General features: G+C 47.4%; 1 protein-coding gene across 1 annotated transcript in view; it reads left to right on the top strand.

The window, feature by feature from the left end:
- The window catches only part of LOC144114759 (medium-chain acyl-CoA ligase ACSF2, mitochondrial-like), a 102,137-nt gene that overhangs the window by 48,881 nt on the left and 31,743 nt on the right, over window positions 1–21,513 (top strand). Inside the window, exons 2-4 of the mRNA XM_077648708.1 lie at window positions 15,010–15,202; window positions 17,613–17,741; window positions 19,382–19,435. Of these exons, the coding sequence (XP_077504834.1) occupies window positions 15,077–15,202; window positions 17,613–17,741; window positions 19,382–19,435 (309 nt within the window). The 5' untranslated portion in view covers window positions 15,010–15,076. The remainder of the gene's footprint in view (window positions 1–15,009; window positions 15,203–17,612; window positions 17,742–19,381; window positions 19,436–21,513) is intronic.

A 21,513-nucleotide genomic window follows, 5' to 3' on the forward strand; every position in this document is an offset into this window, starting at 1 on the left:
GCTTTTCCGTGGGGATGGTACTTCTGCTACTTTATTCTTACGTTCGCTAATGCATGCGCTACTACTTAAATGGCCAAAAAAACGGTATGCTAACAAACGGATCGTTGCCGATTTCCGTATTCAAAACTCTATACCGCCTTTCTCTACTCACCTCTCTTCAGTTCGTTTACAGCAGTATGGAGAATTAGATTGTGCCGCATCGAAATGGGTGTATAAGGAGCGCCATGAGAGCTGCAGACGGTATTGTAGATGAAGACAAGGGAAGGAATTCATCTTGCGAACCGTGACTAGAGGGGCACGTTGGGTTAGGTCTCCTTAGGTCGGGTGTGTTTATATTCTGATTTCGGACGCTGCTTGGGTACAATATTCATTCAGCATATTTGCGTTTCAGGTGTAAAAGCCCTAAATAAACATCGCCAATAGTGTGCAGTTTTTTTGTTGTTGCTGTTTTTATTGAATGATTCGATAGGACACATGCATTACTGTTCCCAGAGACCCGTATCTAGCTAACGGGTGCGTGCGCACGATCATACCTCGTAGAATGAGGTGAAAGGGCCCTCTCTAGGCGGTTTCCAATCCAGCGTAGCATGCTCCAGCTCGTGCGCTCCACAGGCCTGCTAGAGGAGGAAGACAGCATATCGGTCGCCCTCACCGGCACCGCGTCGTTTTCCTACTCGCCTGCGAAAACAGGCAAGCCAATGCACCGTGCTCGATGTGCTTTTTGCTTACATTCAGTGGAAAGAATCGTTGCGCAGCAGAAGCGTGGTGCACAATATGTGATCTGTATCCGCGCATTATGCACTTACCTGAAGCTATGTCTGTATGATGAGAACAGGCGTAGTTGACTGCACGAGACTGCGGCGTAGTGGTGGAATATGAATAAGCTGCGCGAGGGAACGGGCTGAGGCTATAATTTCAGTAACGTTGGAGCAGCTCAAGCTGCTGGCTCCCGTGCGCAAGGTCAGGCTGTCTGTGGCGAGTTCACTGACCGGCCCCCTTGTAATGGGATCTGTACGAATTAATTCACAGTTCTTGCGGTCATCCCCGCTTGGGCACCACTCTCGAAACATCGCCATCTCGTTGCTGCCGTGTGTGACTTTCCCTGTCCTGTGGATGGGTAGAGAAATTGTCGGCACCGACCCTTTGATGTGGTCAGGATGTAGTAGTGGTGCGAAGAGTATGAATGCCTTCAGATGGCCTGCTTGAAATTGCATGCCCCTTAAGGTTATCGCCACGTATCTCCGGCAGTGTACCAACCCCTTTCATTTCGTAATTTGCTTGCATACCGTGAGCGGGACGAATTTTTTGCTCGGAGAGAACGCCGAGTGTGTAGATTGATGGACGCATCCTGCCCTGTTTTTATGGCCTTAGCCATCTGGGTTTTTACTTAGCACACCTGTGCTCTCCAGTGTGCAAGTTTGTAGGAACATATATTAAAAGAATCGAGTCCCATCGGGGGCTGTTGATGTCCTTGCTCACTGCTTGCTCACCGGATGCTGCGGATCACGCTGCGGACTTATAACTCCCTTCACGATTTGTCAAACAGAGATTGGGAAGTGCACTTGTACGACGGTATCGGCACTTGCGCGCACGCTGTGTAAACCGCTTTGCACCTTAAAATGGCTTGAGTACCGGAACACCGATAACGCTGACTTAGTTTCAACGTCGGCTGTGTTTAGATGATAAAGAACACTCGTGTCTTTTCCGTGTAGGTGCACTTTGCTGATATCATTCCCTAGCACTGTTAGAGTGCGAAAGAGCCTTCAGGAGTTTTCAAGAGGTCTTGATACTGCGTACATGTAATATGGTGGGAACCAACATGACCTTCGTCTCTAGAGCTGTTCTCAGCTTGATACATTGTACTTGCCGTTTAAGCGGTCGCGTGTTTATTACAAAAGGAAAATATCGTTGCTGAACGGCTGTGCGCCATTGGCTCTAACCTGTAGCTCGGATGTGTGTGGTATATACACTTGGAGAATGTGCCCGTATTTTGCGGATGTGCACATATCGTATGTTCCTTTGAGTGTGGACGCGTATGCTTGCTTGTTAGGTCCCCTCAGCTGCTGTGTATGCTTAATTCAAGCCATCGCCACTTATTTAGCATGGTCAGTTGTGTTGTGGCTTTATACGGCATTATGTTGGACAGTGTCGCTTTTCGCGCGGGCTACCGGAAGTTGGAGGACCGGAAGTTGTGTACTTTCCTCATGCCGCAAAACGACACGCCTTCGGCAGCGCAAGTAGATAAGCAACTGGTGCAAACGTACTTTTTACCGCCTTCGCGTAGGGAGCCGCGCCGTTCAAACATCCTTTAAATAAAGGGCGGGAGGGACTACAGTGCCGGATCTTAGGGCCCTTTCACACTTGTCCAAAAATCCGGCGAGCGAAGCGGATTCGGCCGCTTTTGACGCCGAGCTAGGCAGAAAGCGGCGCGGCGAGGGCGATCGGGCTGGACCCAAATTTTTCGCGTTCGCCGCCGCGGCGAAAAACATGGCGGTGCCCTTCGACGCAGGACCCCTCGCCTCAGAATGAATTCGCCGTTGTTGCGGCCTTGTTCAGAGCGTTCACTGGTCATAAATCGGACATCGGTACATCGCTTCGTCTCACCTCACCTATAAGCAAAAGTAGAAGTGATAAATTTGCTTTATTTTTTTTATTTTGAGTCACGATTCTGCCGCTACTAGGCCTACGATTTAGAGAAAACCTAGCGCAAAAACATGCAACCACAAAGACAGAACAGACGAGACACAAGCGCTTTAACACCTCTTTTTGGGCTAGTTGGTGCATACTTAATTTTTTTAGGAGCGCCGGTTTTGTTGACAGTACTAGTTCCCGTCCTGACAAGCAGATGGCGCCACTAGGCTGGGCGTTTCGTTGCGAGTCTGTTTGCATAGGCTGAACTAAAAATGGGAATGTGCTTGCGTTTACGTACGCAAGCGTGCATACGGTTATGGCACACAGACAGCATCGATTTATGCTCTTTTCTAACCATATCTATGTACGCCGCGAGCGGTGACGTGGTGGCCGGGAAGTGTGTGGAAAAGCGAGAAACAGCAGCGGCGCGGCGGTTCCGCCTCGCCCGGGCGTCAACAGATGAGAACAGTTCCTAGTTTTGCCGGCGAACGAATCCGTTTCGGATTTTTGGACAAGTGTGAACGCACCCTTACGGTGCTTAGCGGCTGCACATGTCATGTATTTACGAAAAAAGAAAAAGAAAAGAATACTGCGAAGCTCACAACCCAGTTTACACAATTACGTAACATTACCGTAACATTAATTTTACTTTGCGCACTATTTACAATATGACTTTCTGCGACTCGAATTTTAATTTTTTTTACACAATGTTTCCAATTTCAGTGCAGTATTTCGCAAGAGTATGCTCGCTGACCATTTGTAAAGCTGTGGGATGCGATTCATTACTTCACCTCGAATCATGTCCAGTGTTAAGTTTAAGATGTTCAACTGACTGTACGGGCTCCTATGTTGTACGATTCCCCGTTCCCACCCGTGCTTGGACCTCATGTCCGCAGTAATGTGCAGGCAAATAACGAATAATACGCGTTCATTAAATTTTTCTTGTGTTTACACAAAATGAAAATTAACGCTTCCGTGGCACGTCTCACTTTTTTAGCAGCTGGACGTTGGTAAAAATACGCGGGCATGCCATTTCCTCGTTCTACGCTCTGGCAACCTTTCCGCGGCTTTTAAATGCATATTCAATAAAGCATTAACCGAGTCGAGTAAAATGACTTCCCTCATGAGCTACTTCTGTTCTCGTCATTGTACGATAGAAATCGTGGACATATCTGTCCCCTTAATGCATTCCATTACTTTTCGTTTATTAGTGATTTTATATTTCTATATGTTGTACAAAATTCTAATTAATCAGTTAAATGTTCCAGGTGCACATTAGTTGTTAAAAGTCTATGTATTCGGGTGACGTGAGGGGTGCCATTTTGGCGTGTAGCGCGCAGCTTCTGTGGTGCAGGTGGCGATAGGCCGATTAAACATGCCTCGCTGCCTTTGGACTTGCTCCACGAACGACAGAATGGCGGCCGCTGTGGTTTGAGTAGATACCCCCAGCCAAAATCGATGCGAACTCATTAGACAGTTTTAGCGCAGCGGAGACGTACGTCGGCTGCACACGCGCAGAGGTCCCACGTCTCCGCTATGCTGAATCTCTATGTTATCAGTTAGAGAGATTTAGCATGGCGCTGTCCGCTACCGTGATCTTCTTCAGCGGGAAGTCAGCTGGGCCTGCGCAGTGGCAGGTGTGCGCTCCTTGGGGTCATCTGCGCGTGCGCAGCTATAGCCTCGAGGAATCGGTTCGCGGTATCGTATCACGCTATGCTAAATCTCTGACGTAGTACGGAAAAAGTCACATGCGAGTTGCGGACGTCACGCGACTGGTTTTGACCGCTCCTTTGCGCACCCCCCCCCCCCCCCCCGGCTTTCCCAGCGCTCCGGAACCGTAACTAATCGACCAAAATCTGTCGCGCGATGTCTACGACTCGCAGGTGTGACACCTGGACTCCATGTACGCGAAAACTCACGCCAACGCGACGGCGGCGGCGACGGCTGGCGTTCGCTCCGTCGCCTGTGGGCAACCTCCATGCAAGCGAAGGCGGCAGGCGACGCGAACCCGCGACGTGCGCAGCGGACTCCGTGCTTTGCGCACTCAAGCTTAGAAACACGCCCGTAACCTGTTCTCTCTCTCAAAATTTTGTGAGTCAGGGCCAAAGGAATATTTCCTCTACGGCAGCGGTGTAGCGGCAGTGGAGATAACACACGGCGTGCTTGCGGAGACGAAGTCACATCACGGATTCACGGCGGAGGTGTGCCTGTGCACTCCGGCTTAGTAAAAACACTCCCATAAACTGTCACCCCAATTTGACTGTGAGAAAACTATAATATACCAGTGAGAATGCGCGCCGCGAGTGTTTCTGCACGTATGTATGTAGAGTTGGAGCGCAGCGGCACGGTGGATCGAGCGCCGGTACCCGAGGCTCGACACGCATCTCTCCCAGGGATGCAGTACGCCCGCTCGCGTAGCCCGCTCCAAATGCTGTTAGCCCTCCGCAACCAACAAGTAGATTGTTTTAACTATTTAAATCATGCGGGTCTGCCTCTCAGCTACAAAACCAAATATTTTCTCGACGGTGGCGATGACCAAGACGACGCGCTGGTTTCGTGAGATGTAGTACCCGTGACAAACCGGAAACGGCTCTATGGGGCTCTGATTCCGGGCGACGAGCGAAATTTTCTGTGGGTGCAGATCCGAGCGACACGGCAAGCGACACATGCATTTTGCTTCGCGCGACGGCGTCGCTCGTCGCTTGCCGCCTTCGCCTTCGCGTTCGCCTTAGTTTTCGCGCACATGGAGTCCAGGCTTGAATGTGGCCTGTCTCACTTCTCGGTGGATGCTCAAACCGCGCAGTGAAAGAAGACATGAAGGAGGGAGTGCAAGAAGGAAAGAGAGAGAAAGAGAGGCTATGGTGGTGGGCTCTGGATAAATTTCGAGCACCTGGGGTTCTTTAACGTGCGCTGACATTGACGGCCATATATAGATTCCCTGCAGCTGTTCGACGCTCTCGGTCATTCATGTAACTGATACCGACTGACTCTAGCGACCTACGTACAGCATGATTTTGCTTCGCACATTTCGGACGCGCGAGGGCGATAAGTGCTCTTCTTATCGTGAGTCGGTACAGTTCCTAGTCGTAAGTGTTTGTCCCCAATAATTTTGATGGATGACGTCCGCTTTCCTGTATTTTATCATTTCCTTTTTTTTTTCTCTTGTGGCGGCAAACGTGCGGTGTTGTTAATGTGTGATTGGTATTGTAGCTGAAACCAGTGCCGTCGCTGGAACAACTTAGATCCTAGCTTCCCTTCGCACTCGAGCCAAAGGTCAGAGAGATAAAATGGGCTGCAAGCTGCAGTCATGTGCAGTGTGTTTGTTTATCGCGACGCGTTTTTGAAACGCGGATGGAGTTGATTGCAGCTTATCTAATCATATATAATCTATTTAAGTGTGCCAAGAAGGCCGAGTAATTTATGCATCTCAAAACCGACGGTGTCTGTCTCACATGCAATGCTACGCCTGCAATTAAAAACAGCGAAATGTTTCACAGAGGTGATTGTTGAAACGGGAGGCGGTGGCCGCACCGGGCATTGCCCCTTTACCTTGCGACAAGTCGGCTCCGGACGCGCCGGACCTCCCGGCAAGACGACGACCTCGGAGGGGGTTATTCCTCCTCCGGAAAGTGGAGTCTTCATTGATCTCAGAGGAAGGAGAAAGGGAAGGCGCGGGGGGTGGGGGGTGGGGACTGAAGGTTGGGGGCATTTTTTGACTCTCCGTGGTCAGTGATGTAGTAATGTGCCGACTTTTTCCTCCATGGAATAAATCGTGGATGTTGTGTTGCAGAAAAAAAAAAAACAACGTGTGCGGCGAGTGACTCGCAAAGTCGATGGAATCTCGCCGTTACTGCAGTGATTTCTGCGGTTAGTATAAACGAATTACGAAATGAGTTGCGTATTTTAAGTTAATCGCTCATTTACTTCTCCTGTAGCAGCGTTCCACTGTCAATTTCAGCTGGTCATAGAGCCTAGTCGCACTTCCCGATTCGGAACGCGCTTTCACTTTTGCGAGTTTACTTTTGCGATTAGGCGTAGCGCTGATAGTCCTCTGGCCTGAGTTTCGCCGTACGAAAGTAAAGTCCCACGATGAGGCCGTGTGCCTCTCGCCCTGCACAGTTAACTCGGGTCCTCTCAACAATGTTTCCCAGCGTCCCACCAGTTGGTAGTTTCTCACGTAGTTTGCAAGCCAAGGTCTTCTTCGCACGGTCTTCTTCTTCTTGGCGTTTGTGCTAGGTTCGTTTGTGGAATAGGAATAAAAAAAAGAAATCGCTGTGTTCTGCAAGGAGGGCCCTCATAAAAGCGAGTTCTGATCAGCCGAGGGAATTGAGCCGAAATATGCGGCATTTTAACGTGGCGTAACTGGACGACGCAGCTCTGAAAGAAGGCGAGACGCGGAGGAAAAAAAGACGCGCTGAGTGAAGGACGCGGAGGAAGAGGCGAGAAGAACCCGTGTTCCGTCCCGTTTCTCGAACTACGTTGTCCAGTGATGTCCCCAATAGCTGGTAAGAGTGGTATGAGCAAACATATGACGGACCTTATTCCTCCTCCTCCCCCGGATCCGTCTCCACCTCAACACTAACTTGCAGCACTATGCAAAGCAACAGGCATCAACCAATAAGGAGAGCGCACAGTTCTTAAATGTGTTCCTGCGCGCCTCGTCCCGCGAGCAGACGCGTCCCTACAAAATCTGCGACGCGGCGAATGGAAAGAGGGAGAAAATTGGGGTTCAATCCGGCCGAACCTAGTTTACAGAGCGGAAGCTAGATTAAGCATGGTCAGAAGCGGTTTGCTGTGGCTTAACATTGCTTCTCTGGACGAGCCTCTCGTCCTTCTTCGGTTTCTGCTTCAATCTTAGCACGTTTCCTCGCTCTATGCTTCGCCAACGCGCCCTGTCGACTTTCTTGATCATAAGAATCATCAGATTCAATCTGCCGTCTATACAGTACACAGCCGAAGCGCTGGTTCCAGGGCGCCACTCCTCCGTGGCTATCTGCGAACGTCAAGCAACGCTTCGCGCTTTCTATCAGCAGATGAAGGACGAGTCACGTGGTTTAGCGCAACTGCGAAGTGAGCGTTTAATCACGTTGTTCAATGCCGTTTCGAAGGCGAGCGAATGCCGCCGGCTCTGTGCGCCGAGGCGAGATTCACATTGTATGACGTCACAGCCCCCCCCCCATCACTCCGCCGCTTGAAGGTCATTCTTCGGAGCGAAATGACCTTGAGGTTTTGCATGGGAGGAGTAGAACTTCCACTCTAAAAAACGTTTCTACAAACTATAGGGAAACAACGAATCAACATTAGCGCAACAGATGGTAGTTTTATATCAAGAGCACTGAGCAACTACGCAGCGCCGCGGAGATCGAGCGGCCGTGGCAGCGCAGATTAGCAGCTGGGACAGACGGGCAGAAACCCGTGCCAACGTGGCGACGCAGCGCTTTTCAGTATACGTCCACTGCATATCGCTTCGATCGTCTTATATTGCCTATAACAAAATTTATAGGCGGTAAATTTGCCGTACTTTTTTTTAAATTTCGTTTCACGGTTCGGCAGCTCTTAGTCGGTTTGTTGACTCACTTTTTGTGTAAAAATTGGTGGTCTAATTCGTGCTACGCCTGGATTACACCACTGAAGGAATGCATGCGTGTTGTGCTATGTTTTTAATTGTCTCTTTTCCGGGGGCTGTCACGCGTCCAGGGGAGGCCGGTCAGGAAAATATAACGAACGCTAGCGCTCGCACGAGCACCGACATTTAAAGCATGCGACGAAAACAACTGAAAATGAAAATTGGTTTGAAAACGGGAAAAGGATGGCGCAGTAACTGTATCACTTGTCGGTGGACACTTCAGCCGCGCCTAGAAAGTGTACGAATAAAGGAGGAACTGTAAGAAAGAAGAACAGAAAGAGTCAACGTAGTGGAGGGCTCGGGAGAAATTTCGATCGCCTGGGGTTCATTAGTCTGCACTGACACCGAATGCACAGTAAACGGGAGACTTGCATTAAGACTCTCTAATGTGCGTGAAAGCGAGGAAACCAAGTGTATGCCATTTTTGCGAAAATCGGAGCACATACCCGCCCGCAGCCCTCCGCTGCGTTCGGGATATTTAATGGTTATATATATATCGTAAACGTTGTATTTCTATGACGTTGTTTACTGGGAAATAAGGAAGAGAGCAGATAACTATTTTTAAATGTTGCTGCTCTTGAACCAAAAATATTCGAATAATTATAGTTAAATCGCGTAAAGCTGCGTTTCTTTTACGCTCATACAAGTCTATACTATATATAAACGCCACTTGTACGGTGTGTGTCATACTTAGGGGGAACATGGCTTCGCGAAGCGCTGCCTTCGATAGCCGATGAGCATGGGCGGCGCCAGGGGCATGCGCGGAAAGGCCAGTCGGCCGTGCTTACTGCGCATGTGTCTTTGCCGCCATCTCGCCGGCTGTCGGCGGCAGCAGCGCTTCGCGAAGCCGTGTTCCCTCTAAGTATGACACGTACTGTACATATGATTTTGCAGTCAAGGATACCATTATACTTGTACTGTATTCCGCAGTGCCAGTCTCTGCACGCTCATGTCAGCGCTGCATAGGAACTTCCGAGGTGGACTATCGCTGGATCAATCTCTTGGTGGTTGTGGATGGTCCTTGTGGGTCCTGACGTTTTCTGATTGAGAGTGACGCCGTTCTCTTCGGCTGAATTCGTTCTCGGGCTTGGTATGTCGTGTCATTGCTATCATTCCTTCGCCACTGGGGTGCGTGAAAGGCTTGCAATTTTCCTGTTTTCGGCTGAACTTTTTTATCTAAACACATTCGTCTACAGTTCGTGCGGGCACTGAGTTAAGGTATATACTGTAGTAAGTTTTGCTTCAGCGTGTTGCGCGTCTTTGCCAAAATGTTGAGTTTCGATTCGTTGCGTAATCCGAGCCTCTTGGTCGTACTTTTATCCGGCTGCGTCAGCTGCTCGAAAGAAAAACAGCGGTTATTTGGCTGCACCCTTCCTCTTCGGACCGCGTCCGCTCAGGGCAGCGAGACCTCGTCCCCGACTTATCTTTTCAAGTGGCTGTCCGCGTGCTAAGATTAACGTCGGGCGGTGCACGTGCACTCGCGTCACGCCAAGATGCAAGCGTGCGGAAGTGTGTCCCAAGTAGGCTGCCTATTGTGCGCAGCATTTATTGTATCGACAACCGCGTGCTGCCGGTGGGATCTGAACCCACGGCCTCCGAATTTCGTGTACGGTGCTCTATCAAAGCATTGTAGTGTCTATGAGTGACGGGCGCTCCTTAATTCTCTGCTCCAAGAGCTATGCGCGAGTGATCACCGTTTATCTCCAGTTTATCCACTAGAAAAACAGACGTCTCAAAGCGACATCTGATCATAATTTCATTCATATATTCACTGCCTTATAAAGTATATCGTGAAGCAGCAGTGCTCGACAGGGTTGCTCTAGGTGCTCAGATAGGGGCGCTAACGTGGATTTTCAGCAGATTGAAAACATGATTTTCTTATGCATTGCGCCGACACCTGGGATTGTTTTCTGCCTGCAGATATTTGGAGCCTTGGTTTATATATTCCTATTGTTATCTCTCTCGCATTTTCGCACGAAACGTTGTGAGGATGCTGCATTGCGTGAGACGTACGTGCTAAAAAGATCCAACGACGATTACGATACTCCCTAATGCGTCATTTGAGCGCAGCTGTGTAGGTGTTTTGCTTTTGCGATATATTGAGGTGAAGAATTTGAGGGGTACGTGTATGTAGTACGTACAGTTACAAAACACTATTTTCCACTCACACTCGTTCTTCAAGTCATCTGCTTCGGCGGCGCGAACGGCAGTGTCCTTTCGGTGGCGGTGACGAACTTGTGCTTCGGTGGAGCGAACGGCAGAGTCTAGCAGAGACCTCTCGAAGGTGCCGCCTAGCTTCTACTTCGGCTCTGCGAACTCCTGGGCAGTGTTGCCGAATCGTGGGAAATTTCCCATATCGTGGGAAAATCAAGTCACTGAGGGAAAAAGGGAATTTTGTTTACTAACCCATTGAAAACGTGGGAAATTTTGGTCTCGCTAAAGACCAGTGTTCTAAATTTGCTTTCTCGGGAAAATGTGCAGAGATGAAGGGAAAATGCTGTTATGATGGCGGCCTGACTACTGTCGCGAGAAGAAATTAGGCTTGATGTTCCCATTTAATTTGCTGCCTAGCCTTGGATACAGAGCCCTGGCCCATTAAGGTTCATTCAGGCTTCGAGTGCGGCGTCCTTGGATTTGTTCCAGCTGTAGTGGTATTCACCCTTCCATTAATTGCTTCCAACCACTCCCAGCTCTTTTATCACACAATCCCTTATGTATGCATGTTGTTGTAAAGGAATTCCCTAAAATTTCTAGGGTCTATACATGAGAGGCTAGTAAGAAATGGAAGTAGCCGTGCTGGTCCACGTCCCAACGCATAAAACAGTAAAAACGAAGTGGTGATTGACGATGATGTGATCAAGAACGATCCAGCCCTGATGTTCATTATTAATGGGCTTCATATTTATTTTATTTCACTCATTCCTATATTTATTGTCTTGGCTGTATTCTGTCTAAAATCACTATATTTTGAAACAAAAAATGTTTGTGGGAAAAAAATGGGAAATTTTTAGCCGACAACCGGGAAAAACCGACTGGCCAATGCAGCAACACTGCTCCTGGGTCCTCTCGGCGGCGGCGCTGAGCCCCTGCTCGGGCAGCTCGTTTGGCAGCAGCGGCAGAGGAAACATTTCCACTTGTTGCGTTGCACATTCTTCAGGAAGGGCTGGCTGAGACTATTTTGTATTATTGTATTATACAGTATTGTGCGTTTTTATTGCTGACACTTTCAAAAATTTCCCCGCCTCAACCGCTGGCTCATTTGCGGTGAAACTGCACACAGAGCTTGCGTATTGTGGTAACTTTTGTATCGTAGCAAGTTTGACAACGGTACTTACTTAGTTCAGGCGCACATGATGCGAAAACGTAAGCGTCTACGAGAGATCGGCGAGCCAAAACCCGCAGACGACGCTTTTTCGCTGAGAACCGGCAGTGGCGCCATCTGTTTTGGGCAGTGGAAACCGTCACAACAAGGCCGCCGAGGCGAGCATTGCAAACAATATTCTTTAAAAGGTAAAGCCTCGTTAAATCATTTGTTCTGATATTTTTCCGTTTAATTAGTCGAAAATGTTGTAAGCGCTTCAGTAGAAGCAGACGAAACGACAGGAACGGCATATTCAAACGGCCCGCTCTCCTTGCAACGCTCTCCTCGACGGCCTTGTCGTGACGCTCTGCCCTACCGCAAACAGATGGCGCCACTGTCGCCCTTCAGCGAAAAAGCGTCGTCTGGGGAGACAAATACTGCGCCATTTCCTTTCCCCCCAAAACCAATTATTATTATTATTATTATTTTGGTTGCCGATCTCTACGTAGACGATTATGTTTTCGCATCATGCACGGCTCAGCTAAGTAAGTACCGTTGTCAAACTTCCTACGATACAAAAGTTACCATAATACGCAACTCTGTGTGCAGTTTCACCGCAAATGAGCCAGCGGTTGAAGCGGGGAAATTTTTGAATGTGTCAGCGATAAAAACGCACAACACTGTATAAGCAGACGGTTTGTACTTCGGGGTTCCGTAATTTGACCATATGTGTGTCTAAAACAAAACAAAACAATACACCTCTGCGGGGCTTTATTGATCCCTACGTACATTGACATCTCTCAGATGTCAATGCTTGGTCAAACTGGATTATTCGAGCATATCCCCCCCCCCCCCCCCCCCCACTTCCTACGAAATCAATTGAATTCAGTTCTATTTATTTCATCACCAAAAAAGAGATAACAGTACATTTGATGTTGTGTGGGATGCTGGCAAAAGTCTGGAAATGGCTTGACAGTGGCCAGTTCACCTCATCCTCCGCAGTGATGTTGGAAGCTGTGTTACATGCTGTATGCCCCTTAAGTGTTAATTCTGCGAATGTTGTTTTAGCGCACTTTTTATGTGCGTGTGGCAAATGCGTCTCGTATAGTGTGTTGCCAGATGTATTACTGAAGTAAACTGTAGGAGTATATGCTCCCCATAATTAAGTGACAAAGTTGTCATGCGGAAGATGCGTTTGTCAGTTCAGTAATATGTCTATGCTATCAAGTACAGGCTCTTTCTTTTGATGCTGGCACCTTGAATGTGTTGGGCTGTGGATTTTTGATACTGCTTAATCCGGCGACAGTCAGTTGGCATGCTTGTGAACCAAACGTGCTTTTGCCACTGTTCTGTTTGCGCACTGTCGCAGCACCATGTGTTTACTGTTCCGTTAGAAACCAAAGCCTCCAAAGCAGCTCTAATATGCAACCTACATTAACGAGTATATTTTTTAGGGCCCTTTGTTGTATTCACTCACCACAGAGAAAAATGTAATCGTTATGATGCACTGGCCTGAAGGAACATCAAATTTATTTATTACAATGTTACTCCTCCTCGATTTCCTCCTTTTCCTGCTCCCTGCTTCCCCTTCTCCTAGAGCATTTTTACAAGCTGTGTTACTCAAAGCACTTTTATAATCAAGTTCTGTCATTGAGCATGGGTTAACGTGCCAGCCACATGTGCACTTCTAGAAAAAAAAATAAAAACTATTTTAGCCTCTTTACTCAGCTAATAGAATGTGAAATAAAATTCGAGATACCGGTATCAGTACTGTTTTTAAATAACTAAACTAAATTGAACCTGCAACGAAGAGACGAAATCTAGGAAAAATGAGAATGACCATTTAGCGAGAGACCGCTTAAAATTATGTTGGGTGCCTGTCACTTTTCGTGATCACACACTCGTTAGGAAATCAGGGCTGCATAGGCCGTGTCGCTGATCATAGTGCCAAAGTCCACACACGAAGTGATTGTAAAGAGTATGTTCAGTCTGGATTTTCTGCTTCGTCAGTCTGGACGCCGCTTCAAAAGGTGGCATACTTCTCTACATCGATTCCAGCTGTTAAGCTATGCTGACAACAATTCTATGTGCTGCCACTAGCTCTTATATTAACACACACAAGTAAAACTGAGCGGTGAACGCAGGCTTTCTCCTTTTTACGTTCGCCTGCAGCAAGTAACAAGCGTGATTCATGTTCTTACTGCAAGTGCACATCGATGTCGTGTTATAACACATAGCAGTGTTCGCGACACTTAGTCTTGTGCCAACCGGTTGCCTGTGCTTTTCCTTGCACGTCGGAGTGTGCGGCCGAATCAAACTTCTTCCAATGTAGGCAGCCTGCGAAAAGTTTAATATGTGTCTTTAAAGTGGCATATATGAGCTGGTAAGGTCTCCTCATTCTAAAGCGTGGCTTCAGGAAGTTCTGCGGAACTAATACACTATACAGGCGGTGAAATCAACTTGAGAGTGTACACGTTATGCTCTCGTGTAGGCTTAAATGAAGTGTCTGAAGCAGCGCAAAACTATGAAGCAACATTAATACTGTTGGTTTTGGCACATAAGATTACTTTCTTTTTTTGTATTTCTTGGCTAAGCAACCTGGGCAGCTTGGGCAAGCAAAGCTGTGCCTTGCTTGGGTACCGGTGGCGTCTGTTCAAAACACCACTATCACTTCTTCGCAGTGGAGTAGAGCAAACGGTTTGGGAGCGCTTTCTACTAAAAGGTGCTTGCAGTGTGGCGAGGGTAGTGGAACGTGCAGTTTATGCCCTATCAGGTCCATAATTAATTGACAAAATATTTACGATCAGTGGCGTCACTGGCATCTAATGGGAGAGCCATGCACATATGGTGTGCAAGCAAAAGGGAACGAGAGCAAAGCAGTTACGTGGCCAAGCTGGCAAAGGTTTTGCGCTGATCGTAATGGTGTATTCAAATCGCCAATCCGGAGCAAGGTTTCTTGCCCCACGAAATCGAAGAGTGCATTTCAATGGGTGATTTGGATTCAGATTCCGAGTCCTGATTGGACCGCAGCGGATATATTGCTCCTTCGCGTATTCGGAGATCTGCCCCGAATCGTCGATCGGAATACCCCCGCCCTATAACTTTGCGTGCGTAGTTTCTCTCTCAGATATCCCGCATGTGCTATTAAACATTTCGGATCAAACTGTCGTGAGCCCCATTGCAAGGCTCACTGCTTGCATTCTGGCATGCTAGCCACTCGTATGGGCTTGTGTTTGTGTCTTACTGCAGGCTGTAGTCATAGCCACTTACAGTCCACAATGTTGGACCAGGCATGTAGGGCCTCCGTTGTGCCGAGTGTGTTTGTCTGCTCAGGATGTAACTAAATTGGGTTTTCCTTTGGTATTGCAATACTGGCCATTGCAGGGCTTGTATTCTTGCGCACCTCACTCTTTCCATTTGCTGTTTTAACCTGTGGCTTCTGTCATTGCAGGCCACGGCCAGTAGTGATTGTGGAGCCGCAGAAGCTTGTCACCAGCTACCGATGCGAGCCCAGTGAGATGCGTCTCTCCGGCGAAACATTTGGACAGCATATAGATGCCGCTGCTGCCAAGTGGGGTGATGAAGTTGGCTGGGTCTTTCAGCAAGAAAATCAACATATCACTTTTGCGAATTATAAAGATGACGTGAGTAGATTACATGGCTACTTGTTTATTTGCATTGTTTTACACATAAGCTCTTGCGTATACTGTAGCCTATTCATCTAGTTTTGTATATTGTGTTGCAGTTTTCTGTATGGTGCAAGCAGGCACATTGACTGTGCAGTCTCTTAATGTCTGGTGGAAAAGAGATTTTCTTTCTGAGCGACTGAATTTTTGATGAAGCTTAATCAGCTGCTGTAATGACTCATGGCTTGCACTTGTAGGAAATTTATGCACAGGCGATCTGTGCCTATGCACTGAGGGCATGCGCTACGCGGTAGCGGTACGCGCTTTGCTAAACGTCTCTGTTGAGTCAGTCAGTGCTAGTGCGCCTCAATATGCGCTCCTCACCGTCGCTCTGTATTTCTTTGTATTTGCACAAAGTACGAAGAGAAACAGTAATAAGTGAATAATTGCTCATTGACATCCGCACAAGCACAGCCATAAAGCTACAAAGGAAAGCTATACAGCTTACACAGAAACTTAATAGTTAAAAAAAATTAGTCCTTTTACGGGGCTCAAACTTGGGACGGCTGCCTCACTGGGGTAGTCATTTTAACAACTGAGAAACCAGGACGGCTAGCAAATCGTAGGGCGAGAACGAATCGTTCCAAGTTCAAGTTATTGATTAATTCGCTCTTGCCCTACCACATGCTAGGCGTCCCAGTTAGTTCAGTTGTTAGAGCGACTGCCCCGGGTGAGGCAGTGGTTCTGAATTTGAACCCGGACCAGGACGCATTGTTCTTTAACTTCTGTGGAAGCTGTGTAGCGTTTCTCTGTAGCATTATGGCTGCGCTTGGTTGGGTGGATGCCAATGAATAATTACTCCCTTATTACAAATCTACTCCACCTTTGGGGATACCGCTAAACATTGGACCAAAGGGATACAGAGTGTCATTGAGCAGCATGCACTGCGGTGCGCTTGCACTTACTGACTCATTGGTTCGTGGCAGGAGCTGTGGGCTGCACAAACCGAGCACAGTGAACCGTTGGCCGATGGCTATTGGCTTTGCGCGGAGAGTTTGTTTTCCTAGGCAGCGACGGCAGGGCAGATACCGAGGAGCACATGCGGGAAAGAGCTGCACCCCATCACCCTCCATGGGTAGCAGCGTCATTCAAGGCTTGCATGAGTGGAATTTGTGTCAGAAATTATGGAAGGCTTCAATTTTTTAAATGCATGATCAGTACCCTGCCAATTTCAGTATTTCACTTACATCGAAACTCAGTTTGACGGGTGTATACTATGTGACTGGCACCTATTTAATTCTTAATGAATGTAACGCAATACAGGTGCTGTATACAACAGTTGTATCTTTCCTGTACTCGCCTGTGAGGCAGAAAGTTGGAGGCTAACGTAGAGGGTCGAAATTAAGTTGGGGATAGTGTGATGAGTTATGAAAAGGACAACAATAGATCTAACGCGAAGAGACAGGTAAAGAGCAGAATGGGTTCGGAAACAAACGCGAGTTAATGGTGTCTTCTTAGCAGAAATCAACAAAAAGGAATGCGCAGCTTTGTTATGTTATGTAATACGAAAATAACGTAGCCAGAGATCCCTCAGGGTAATCCGTTAGGGTAATGGGATGCATTTCAAGAGAAGGCAAGCCAACAGGAGGTGGCAGAAAGTCAGTTGGGCAGATGAGATTGGACCCGCCGCGGTGGCTCAGTGGTTTGGGCGCTCGGCTACTGATCCGGAGTTCCCGGGATCGAGCCCGACAGCGGCGGCCGCGTTTCGATGGAGGCGAAATGCTAAGGCGCCCGTGTGCTGTGAGATGTCAGTGCACGTTAAAGATCCCCAGGTGGTCGAAATTATTCCGGAGCCCTCCACTATGGCACCTCTCTCTTCCTTTCTTCTTTCACTCCCTCCTTTATCTCTTCCCTTATGGCACAGTTCAGGTGTCCCCCTATATATGAGACAGATATTGCAGCATTTCCTTTCCCCAAAAACCAACTATTATTATCAGATGAGATTGGGAAGTTTGTGGAAGTAAGGTGGCCGCAGCTGGCATAGGACCAGGTTAATTTGAGGGATGTGGTAGCGGCCTTTGTCCTGCAGTGGACGCAGTTAGGGTGATGATGGTGGTGAATGTAATGGGATATTTGTAGACTCTGATAATTGATAATCTGTAGCTTTTTTTATTATTCTTTGCATCGACGTAGATTATGTACATTTATTTTTCCTTTATGCTGTATTTTTTTTGCATTTCAGCTTGAATTTATCATTTTGGTACTCACTTTCTGTTGTCATACTCAAATTAGGAATAGAAATGTCGTATGCATGTATCCTCGCATTTGTTGAAAAATGTCCAGGGTCTGATGTCATTGACTTTAATGTGCATATATGGTATATTTATATATTATCATGGTGATTTCATTTTTCGTTTTAATCTGAAAGGTGGACCGTGTTTGCAAAGGTCTGTTATCTGCTGGTTTTACCAAAGGGGACACAATTGCCATCTGGTCTCCCAACACGTACAACTGGGTAGTCCTTTACGGTGCAATGGCAAAAGCTGGCATCATTTCTGTGAGTACAAGATTATTTTGCAACACTTTTACCTATAGTTTTCGTTGAGCCTTTTTTTGCTGGACATGTTTGGTTGTAAGAGAAAAGTTGTAAAGCTAGCTTGGAATATCTCTAGTAAACATGCCTTGGCATTTCTTTGGCAATGGTAACTCCTCACCATATTTGAAAGCATTGTCCAGTCTGGAACCGTATGTGTGGGCTAGTCAATTGGTGTGGCACGACGAGAAGGTGTCTGAAAGCAAAAAGGACAGGACATAGATGAGAAATAAGGCAGAGCTCGAGTGCTTGTGGTATGCCACATTTTCTGTTACTTTTCTGGAAGACCGTGCATGTTCGCCTAAAGACTCTTTTGGTCACTCTTTCGTGCTTCAATACTGCTCATCAAGCAGTAAACACGAATAAGTGAAGCACTTGAACCAAAAAAGTAAGAAATGGCTTGGGAGTGAAAGCGTGGCAGGCAAGCATGTGGGATAGGATAGACTAATGGATTGCTGGTATCAGCATAGAAATAGCAGTTGGAAAAAAATTACCAGGTGACCTTCAAAGGCACTGTGAATTTCAGCACTATATAGCTAGGTTGTTTAGCCCCGCCTTTCTAGGGTGTGACTGATTAATGAGGCGGTTATGCATACAGCTACCACTAAAATGTGAAGCATCTTTGAGAGTCTGCCGCTGACCGAAAACGCTAAGCCGAGTGAGCCGGTGTTAAATGGACGCTCAAACGTCTCAGTGGTGTTATCGTGGTATTACCTGGTTCTTGTGTCCAGCGGCTTCGGCATTGCGCACACGCATTTCTCTTCATCCTGGTGCTGTTGTCTCATCTTCTCGGCAGCGCACGCCTTGGAAACTTATGCCCCTCTTTACGGGCGCACAACTAAAAATCTGATGGCTCGCTCCCGTTCGCAGCGACCCACCTTTTCTGCCTCAGTAGCGAACAACTGATTGAGTAACTGAGTGACGAGCCACGCACGCCGTAACGCCAGGACATCAAGGTAAATAAGAGATACAAAGTTGAACAGCGGGAAACCGGCCCACCTCCTCTCGTACAGTTTGTGCTGTGAAACAGCAGTGTAGCCCAGAGACTCAGCATTGGTGAGCGTACGTTGGCGTCAGTTGGCAGACATGCCAAAGGAGATGAAGAAGGTGGAAAGGAAAATATTCAGGATGCTGGAGCTTGCAAAAACACTGTTCATAGACAAGCTGACGACATTTTGGAGGAGAAGTAGGGAATAGAGCTTCAGCCACATGTACAGTTTGTCAAAAATATACAGCCCAAGGGATTGGCTTCCAAGCCGTGTAACGGGGCTCTTAGAGCACATTTGACAGTCCTAAGCCTGGGAGGGTTGAGGACTTAAGTTCCTCCCACCTTTGTGAGATTAGGGTTCCTGAATATGCAAGAGGAACCGCGCTACAGTGCTCAGAAGCAGACCTCTTGGGCTGTATGCTTTTGATAAAGACTGTACTGCTCTTTCCTTTCTGCCTTTTTGGCTGCACATCTAGTTGACATCGGAACCTCAATATTATTGCTTCAGTACTACAACATTGTTTCTCTCTTTCTTTGGATTGAGCTACTTTTGGTTGCCCTTCAGATTATGCAACTTTTATGCCACCATAACCTTGTTTTCTTTTACTTATTGCAGGCTTGTGTTCATCCTGCTTATACTACTGCAGAGTTTGAAAAAGTAATGACAAAGGTTAGTCATCCTTCGCCTCTCTGGGTGTTTTGAGAAGTTCTGTGTTAAGTACATGCACTAACATTTGCTTTCATTAACTTCCATTAACTTGCACTTACATATTATAGCCATTCCCTTCATGTTCACAAATTCAGTGTGGTCGTGCATTCAGAATAAGTTTTGCAATTTCAGGCAACTATTTCATTCCTATTATGATTTATAGGTAAAAGCTGCGGCATGTGTGCGCTCCTGCAGTTGGTTCGGGGCGACCGCTTTCATCCTACACAATTTTCATTCTTTCAAATCTAGAACCTGTGTATCTTAAGCTGCTAGGGACAAGATAAAAGTGGTTTAAACACAAAAAGCTTTGAAACCAGCCCCATGCAATTGCATCGCGTACTTAATCTTGCGGCGTAATTTCGTTTTCGCACCTTGCGATGCAGGAAGACTGATACGTAAGGGCTAGACTGGCTAGACAGTTTACAACCCATTCATAACGGCGTGCGTCTGGGGCGGCATTCCGCAACCGGTGTTCTGCCTTTAGGCGCCATGGGGGATTGTGGAAGGCATGGCCCCGCACCCGTTATGACGCCAAATTGCTGCCCTTTGTTGCACAAGGCGTCCTGTTGCGTTTTGCAGTGCCACTGCAGTAGCTGCCTTTGACGTCACTCCACCAGTGAGGAAATATCTCAGCATCTTACAATGCTTCAAGATTCTTACGTAACAGGGCAAGAATGGTTATTTTGGCTACCGTATATATTGTTGTGTATTAGCTGACCCCGAGTATAAGTCACCCTCCTACTCGCAGCTCTCGTTGACTGTAAAAAGTTGACTCTATAAGTCGACGCGTACTACCATCCTCCCACTCTACGTTGGATGGCATAGCGGCGCAAGCAGCTCAAAGCTAGAATCGCATAACAATGCAATCGCATGCACCAGGCGTTCCTTGGGAGGACCTTAACCCAGATCACAGCCCTGTTCTTTCTTTTAAAGACATTACTGAGCACTATCATGCCGAACACCGGTGCTACCCAGTTTCTATGAAGGAATTGAATAAAGCTGGCGAGCGAACTCTCCTTAGGCTCTTTACAAACACCCTGCTGTGCCCGCCGGTTCTCATGCACTTTGACTCTTCTTTTGACGGCCGCTGCTCATTCTGTGGGTGGCCAGCAGTACCTGAAGGCAAATGGAGATAATAGGTGATAACTGGGCTCCATCCTGCCTTCCATACTTGCGTGTGGCCGGCTTGCTAGCAGCAAACCGAGCTGCCAACGGCCCTGTAGTTTTTGATGCCGGCGCGGCACGCGCTTCGGAGGTTATGGGAAATTTTCTCTCGCACTGCCTACTGCTCCTCAGGGAAAACGACCGCCAGCGTAAGCAAGCCGGATAAAAGGAGGGCAGTTAGATTTTCGTAGCAGAAGCACCTTGTACACCAATAAAGATTTTTTTTTTACACATGGTGCTGCATGTATCCTTTTGGGATTGGACCCCTGCCGGAGGCGCATACATACCACCTGTGGCTTGGCCAAAGCTACCTTAGAACCCGTACATAGGATAGGTCAACTCGCAATTTCAGATGACTGTTTTCGGGAAACAAAACGCCAACTTAAACGCGGCAATATACAGTAGTTGATATAGGTTCGTTCGAAGAGAAACCAGTGCTGTGTTCAGTGTCTGGCCTTTGTGTTCCGCTTCTGTATGCTGGTATCTCTTAGAACGTAACAGTAGCTCAGTGTTCTTTAAGCTTCGTCATTTAAGCATTAATTGAAAGTGTCATGTTAACATTTTCACTGGACTCAGCAATGTCATTCTATTAATTGCTGTCAATTCAATTCGTTTATTTCCAACTCAAGGTTGAAAAGTTGTTACTCTTAAAACTGAAGTTTATTACTGTCACTACTCACCACCCACTCTACTCATCCCCCTTCCCATCTCCACGCACACACACTTGTTATTTAACACACGATAGGCCGTTCGGCCATTTTCACGATGAGTTGTACATAAATATTTTGTCGAGAACATCTGTTTCTTTTCATGGCTGTTTTGTGCAAAATGTGTTTATTTTTTTTCTTTAGGCTGCTTGCATTTTTTGTATTTGC

The sequence above is a fragment of the Amblyomma americanum genome, chromosome 1 (genome assembly GCF_052857255.1).
Source record: "Amblyomma americanum isolate KBUSLIRL-KWMA chromosome 1, ASM5285725v1, whole genome shotgun sequence".
Classification (NCBI taxonomy): domain Eukaryota; kingdom Metazoa; phylum Arthropoda; class Arachnida; order Ixodida; family Ixodidae; genus Amblyomma; species Amblyomma americanum.